This window comes from Spermophilus citellus (genome assembly GCF_964194105.1).
Source record: "Spermophilus citellus genome assembly, chromosome: 1".
Lineage (NCBI taxonomy): Eukaryota > Metazoa > Chordata > Mammalia > Rodentia > Sciuridae > Spermophilus > Spermophilus citellus.
Window position 1 is genome coordinate 117,664,715 of NC_138182.1, and position 6,562 is coordinate 117,671,276.

Genomic DNA, 6,562 nt, shown 5'->3' on the forward strand with positions numbered 1-6,562 from the left:
CTTCTAACATTGCACTTTAAGTCACATTTATTTAACTTATTTTTCCTGGATAGAGTGATCATACCTTCCCTAAAAGTTATAAAGTTTAATTAATCTTGGATTTGTCTTCACTGTCTAATGCAGAAGCAAGCTATGAGTGACAAGACAGAGAGGGGAGTACTCCACTAATAGAGACATCTAATTGCTGTTTGGTGGTCCTGAGGGCATCTCAGCTCCCCTGACAAAGTGATTGCAGCAGGCAATAATACAGGTGGCATTTGCAAAACCAGCAGAATCCTTGTCTGGCAAAGATGGTGACTCTCTAAGTCCTGGCCCTTCTCCCTGAGATTTAATGCAAGTGGAAGAAGCTCAAGGAGAAGAACCATAAGAGGCAAGTACTACAAGAAAGGGGGTCAGGTGCTCAGCAAAACTGGCCGACAAGATTAGGAAGTATATATTATGTGTGTTTATATAATACATATACACAGTTCATACAAATTTATATAAATAAGTATTCAGACACTTAAATTGTCTGGGAGTACAAAATTTCCAATTTCACCTCCTTGGTTGGTCACATAGATACTGATGCCATAACATGTCTTTTGCCATAAGACCATTAAGAGCACCAGGCTCCTTTTGCAAAATAATTAATGTGAATATTAACTCTGAGAGCACATTTGTTTATCCACTGGAAAGGTTCTGGGCACATTCCTTACTGTGTCTAGTTGAGTCTCACCACACCTGAGGTCAAGCAGAATGAACAGAAGAGGGGTGGGGAGCGAGGGTCCCTGGGTCTCTGGGTCCCTGGGTGAAGACTCTGGGCTGGTCATGCTTAGGTCCATCAGGGGTCTTTTGAATATTTGGACTCACCAGGATATCAGAGATGTATCAGGATTTTATCCACAGAACCACAGAGACTCACATGGAGTTTGATACCATGGACAGAAGGGGATGAAGCATTTGGTATGAATTTTCCTCAAATGATGTTTTAGAAATGTTCTAAATCTTTAGATAAGGAATGTACTTCTCATATTCCTTAGGATCTCACCAGAAGCCTTAAACCAGAGAGGCTGATTCAATTCACATTTCTATGACAAAAGCTTAGAAATAAGGAGTTTTATTTAACTTTTCTCCAGTGATTTACTGTCTGTGTTTGCTCACTGTGGTGACTTTTCAAATTTCCAACATTGGTTTACAAACAGTATCATCTATCAAGAAGCCCACATCTCCAACTCTGGTCACTTCAGTATGAACTGCCAATCCCTTTAAGCCACAGTCCCACAGTGGTGAATTATTAATTTCTGGTAAATTCATTTAATTACAAATAATTTATAAGCCCCAAAGTTACAGACATGTAGGACTTTTCTGGTGAGCATAATCAGGTGGGTACACACACACACACACATGCATAAACACACACAACATTCATTTCAGCCTGCTGCACAACACTAACCAAAGCTTTCTTGGTGGCCCAGGTGGAGCCTCATGGACATCACCCCTTGGATGACCAACCACACAGGGTGGGCAGATTTCATCCTAGTTGGATTCTTCAGGCAATCCCAACACCCAGCTCTGCTTTGCATGGTCATCTTTATGGTTTTCCTGATGGCCTTGTCTGGAAATGCTGTCCTGATCATCCTGATACACTCCAACACCCAGCTTCACACCCCCATGTACTTCTTCATCAGCCAGCTGTCCCTCATGGACATGATGTACATCTCCATCACTGTGCCCAAGATGCTCCTGGATCAGGTACTGGGTGTGAGTACCATCTCGGTCCCAGAATGTGGGATACAGATGTTCCTCTATGTGACACTAGCAGGTTCTGAGTTTTTCCTTCTGGCAGCCATGGCCTATGACCGCTATGTGGCCATCTGCCATCCGCTCCGTTACCCTGTTCTCATGAACCACAGGGTGTGTCTCCTCCTGGCATCTGGTTGCTGGTTCCTGGGATCAGTGGATGGCTTCCTGTTCACTCCTGTCACCATGACCTTCCCATTCTGCAGATCCCGGGAGATCCAGCACTTCTTCTGTGAAGTCCCCGCTGTACTGAAGCTCTCCTGCTCAGACACCTCTCTTTATGAGGTTTTCATGTACCTGTGCTGCGTCCTCATGCTCCTCATCCCAGTGACAGTCATTTCAGGCTCTTACTACTTTATCTTGCTCACCATCCACAGGATGAACTCAGCAGAGGGCAGGAAGAAGGCCCTGGCCACCTGCTCCTCACACATGATGGTGGTCATTCTCTTTTATGGGGCTGCTATCTACACCTACATGCTCCCCAGATCCAGCCACACCCCAGAGAAGGACATGATGGTGTCCGTCTTTTACACCATACTCACCCCTGTGCTGAATCCTTTAATCTATAGTCTTAGGAATAAGGATGTCATGGGAGCACTAAAGAAAATGTTGAATGTGGGACCAGTTTTTAAAGAAAACACAGCGTAAGAAATTGTTATGATAACCTATTTATATTTACAAGTTCCTTCATTCTGAGCACCACAAGTTTAGAAATGATTCCCAAGGTGACTCCTCAGATGCTAAGACCACCATGGCGCTTCAGCTCATTTTCACACCTCTTTCAGGAATTGCTCCTTGAACCAGAAAGCTGTTGCGTTTCACCCTAGTCCACCCAAAGTGCATTATGCAGTGACATGGTAGCCATGTGGAATCCCACAGGAGCTCCTAACTCCACCGATTCTACAAAAGAAGAGCCATGTTCTTGGAAAACGGTGATGGTAGCATTCAGAGGACAAGGTGTACAACTGAGAGAGAGAAGTTCTAGTGTGCTGTCGCACAGAAGGGGGTTACAGATGGCAGGCACACACTGTGTAGTTCAGAAAGGAGAAGCCATGATTTGAACATTCTAACCATCAAGAACTGATCAGCATTCAGGAGACATATACCTTTAGTGATTTAAATAATACACAATGTATTCAGGCATGGATACAGCACATGGTGCTCCAGTAACACAGATTTGAATGTTATTGTATATCAGTTGAAATAATGAAGATTTTAAAAATAAGTTATAAAGGAGACAATGTTTAACTGTAGGTGAATCAGAGAATAGGGCATATAGGTGTTCTCTGTATTACTGTTTTTCGTGTGACTTTCTTGAAAATTTGAGTTTAATTACAAATAAAGGCTTAAGATATCAGCCTCCTCTGCCCCTGCTGGTCTGCACTGGCAGTGATAGAGCATCTTTAAAATTATGCTCATTTCAAATTTCTTATTTGTGCCTGGAATAATCGGTGATTTTTTGCTCTTATTAAAGACTACCTTGTTCCACGTGACCATTTCTGAATGCATATACTTAAGGACAGGAGTCTTTTACTGTGGTAGGTTTGGGTCCAGAATTGTCTAAGGGACCTTGGGAGACATAAATGCAGAGTGAAAGAAAGAAACAGGAAGTGTCCGTCAGGGGAGAACATCTTGTTTTTATGCGGAGCTGGGATTAAAGTGAGGGCCTCATGCATGCTAGGCAAGCTCCTGCCACTGAACGACACTTCCAGTCCTTGAGTTTCAAAACCATGCAACTTAATAATCAGCTAAGCTAAGGTAGCGTATCAAATATTCAGTGTTTCATTTATTTGATAAACATTTTAATGCTAATTAAATAAAAATATTCTACATAATATTAAAATATGAATACTACATGGTCGCAGTTCCCAAGGAATTGGAGCTAACATTATGGTTGGACAAGATAGGTGCCCGGAGGTCTGTAACACGCGTGGCTGCACCTGGGGAAGTGCACAGATCAGGCACACGTGGTTTCCACCTGTGACATGTGCATGCTGTCATGCAAAAGGGACTGAGAGAAGATCCCAGAGCTCAGTGCTGAGGAGAGACTAGGTGTTGTCCTCAGATAACTGCAGGAGCTGGGAGAGGAGGGCAAGGACCTGGGACAGGATACCAGGGGAAAGTGACAGCACAAGCAAAGGCAAAGTTCAGGCAGTTGACAAAGCAGGGGTAGAAAACATATGCATGGTGCCTTCTTTCCTCCCCTGCTTTTATTTTATTATTATTATTTTTAAAAAGCCATGAAATATTCATATTTTAATGTTATTTAGATGGAATTTTTTATTTAATTAGCATCAAATGTTCACCAAATAAGTGAAACGCTGAATATTTGATACCTTAGCTTACTTGATTATTAAATTGCATGGTTTTAAAACTCAAGGACGGGGAGTGTAGCTCCGTGGCATTGAACCCAGGAGAACTGAGCCACATCCCCAGCCCTTTGTATTTTTTTCTTTAGAGAGAGTCTCACTATGTTGCTTAGGGTTTTGCATTATATGCTCAATTATTGTCCTCAGTGACCCAGACTTTGTAAGAGCAGTGAGAAATTATCAGACTTGCACTTTACAAGTGCTGCTTGGGTGGTGGCCAACGGGTGAGAAGCAGGAAGAGAGCATCTGGGAGAGCAGATGGGTAAAGACAGAGAGCTGAAAGAGGCAGGTGAGGGTCCTGGGGAGTTATCTGGGCTGAGCAGGTATGGGCGTGCCTTTGGTGAGTGTGAGCCCCTACCCCTGGTGCCCAGCATGGAAGGAATCAGTGGTTTGCAAAGTATGGTCTGTTTTCCTCTTGGCACACTCCTTTTCAGGGTTTCATGGCTGTGAAACAAGGATCTTGCTGTGTTTTGGAAAAACAGTAGGAAATATCTAATGCTTTGCTGCAGTGAAACTGGAGACACAACATACGTGAGGGTTCTGCATTCCTCCGGTTGCTGGACCGCACTGAAAAGCACAGTCTGTAACACCTAGGCAAAGGGTAGCAAAGCACAATGCAGTGCAGAGTCATAAGTGTCAAAGACAAGTATTTAATGCTCTATCATAAATTTGAAAAAATCAGGATGCTTTTGGAATAAAAAATCATCAGTTTAGATAATGAGTTGAAATTCATTTTTTAATATCCTCTATTGATAAAACTATAAAAGAAATGTGGAGAATGGAAAGGTTTTGCTGAATAATATGTAGTATCTAAAACTTAAATCCCTAGACAGATGAATGATTGCTACTCAAAGCTATCTGCACAGAGTCAACTGTTGAAATGCAAGGTCTTTCTCTCCTGCCCATGCCTGTTTGCAGGGTGAACAGTACCCACACCAGCTGAGAGTGTTCAGACTTCAGTACAAATGCATGTATTTGAACAGGTAATACCATCAAAAGCATGTGGCCAAATGGATTGCTTTCACTTTATGATAATAAGGATTTCTGTATCTTCCAAAGCATGTTAAGGACTTTGATTCAAGTTCTTTGCCTAATTTAGAAATAAATCAGTGTACATTAGGTAAAGACACCTGCATTATTTTCCACATTTTTTGTTTTTGTACTTTCTTCAATGTGCTCCAAGGATACAGCTTGACGATATGGGAGCCATTTTCTAGGGATGGCTAAGGAAACCAACTTAAATAGAATTACCTTCCTTTAAAATGACATTTAAAAGCATGATTATGTCTTTTACTATTCTCTTAGGTGATTATTCTGTAGACATATGGCTCTGTATCAGTTTGGTGATAGGTTCAAAAGGCCTGCCATGGTTAGGAACCCTGAAATTGCATAACAGAAACTTCCCTTTTCCTGGGGACATTTTAAAGAGGTGACCTGAGAGTAGAAGAAGAACTGGAAGGAAGCAGGCAATGCGGCAGGGCAGAGGACAAGGTGGGCAGAGGGTAGAAGGAGGCTGGATAGGACCAGCCCATGCGGTATGCATGCATGAAATACTATTGCGAGACTGGAGTAGCATGTTCAATTTATAGTGTTAATAACTAAAACTTTGAAAAGCAAAAAATGAAGTACTGACCTACAACATGATTTTCAGCTCAGTAGACTATCATGGGGATGTTGCTGGTTCTGTGCCTAGAAACTGTGTCACAATACATAGGGTGGACTAGATGTCATTTATTTAAATTAAGTTACATAATACTAAATCCATGGCCTCTTCACTGAATATCTACAACAGTTGATTAAAGATGATATTGTCTTGTTATCTAGAAACTCCTCTTTGTGCTAAGATAGAAATAACTGGGATTGCATGGTTTTCCTCCCAACCAGAAACAGCAAAAAGAACACTGAGAATATATTGAATAACCGTTGTTCAAACATGAGTGATACTTTACAGAGAAGAGGAATCTGTGAAAGACTGGGAACAGATGAGATGAACTGCAGTCCAAGAGTTCCCAGGCTGTGGTCCAAATGGGGACGCAGGTGGAGCCCAGTGGTTTACTAACACAGTGGAGAAGGGGGCATCTGGAATGATCAGAGGAGCAAGACTCGTGAAGAGTGTGAGGTCCTTGGGAAGCATCCTCCAGTCTTTAGCTGAAGACCCATCCACCATACGTGTGAGGAAAAGTTTCAAAGCACTGGAAGAAACCTGGAGGAGAGGGGAGTAAATCTGTGGAGGTCCCACAAGTTGGCCAACAGCTCTTTGTCTCAGGATCTGTGATGCCAAAATATCATCAAAATTCATGGGCTCAGGGAAAAATAAAGTTTTGACTTGGTAGTAAGGTAAAATTATCCCTAGAAAAAAATGCTACTCCGTACTAACAAAGATTAAAAACTATTGCAAAAAAAAAGTCAAGCTG

The 6,562-nt window shown here is 42.1% G+C and overlaps 1 protein-coding gene across 1 annotated transcript; it reads left to right on the forward strand.

The window, feature by feature from the left end:
* Positions 1-1,464: 1,464 nt before the first annotated feature.
* Positions 1,465-2,427, forward strand: LOC308647979 (olfactory receptor 2T29-like; the record flags this gene model as incomplete). Its single annotated transcript, XM_081292611.1, has 1 exon — positions 1,465-2,427. The coding sequence occupies one exon, from the start codon at positions 1,465-1,467 to the stop codon at positions 2,425-2,427; it is 963 nt and encodes a 320-aa protein (XP_081148737.1).
* Positions 2,428-6,562: the final 4,135 nt, after the last annotated feature.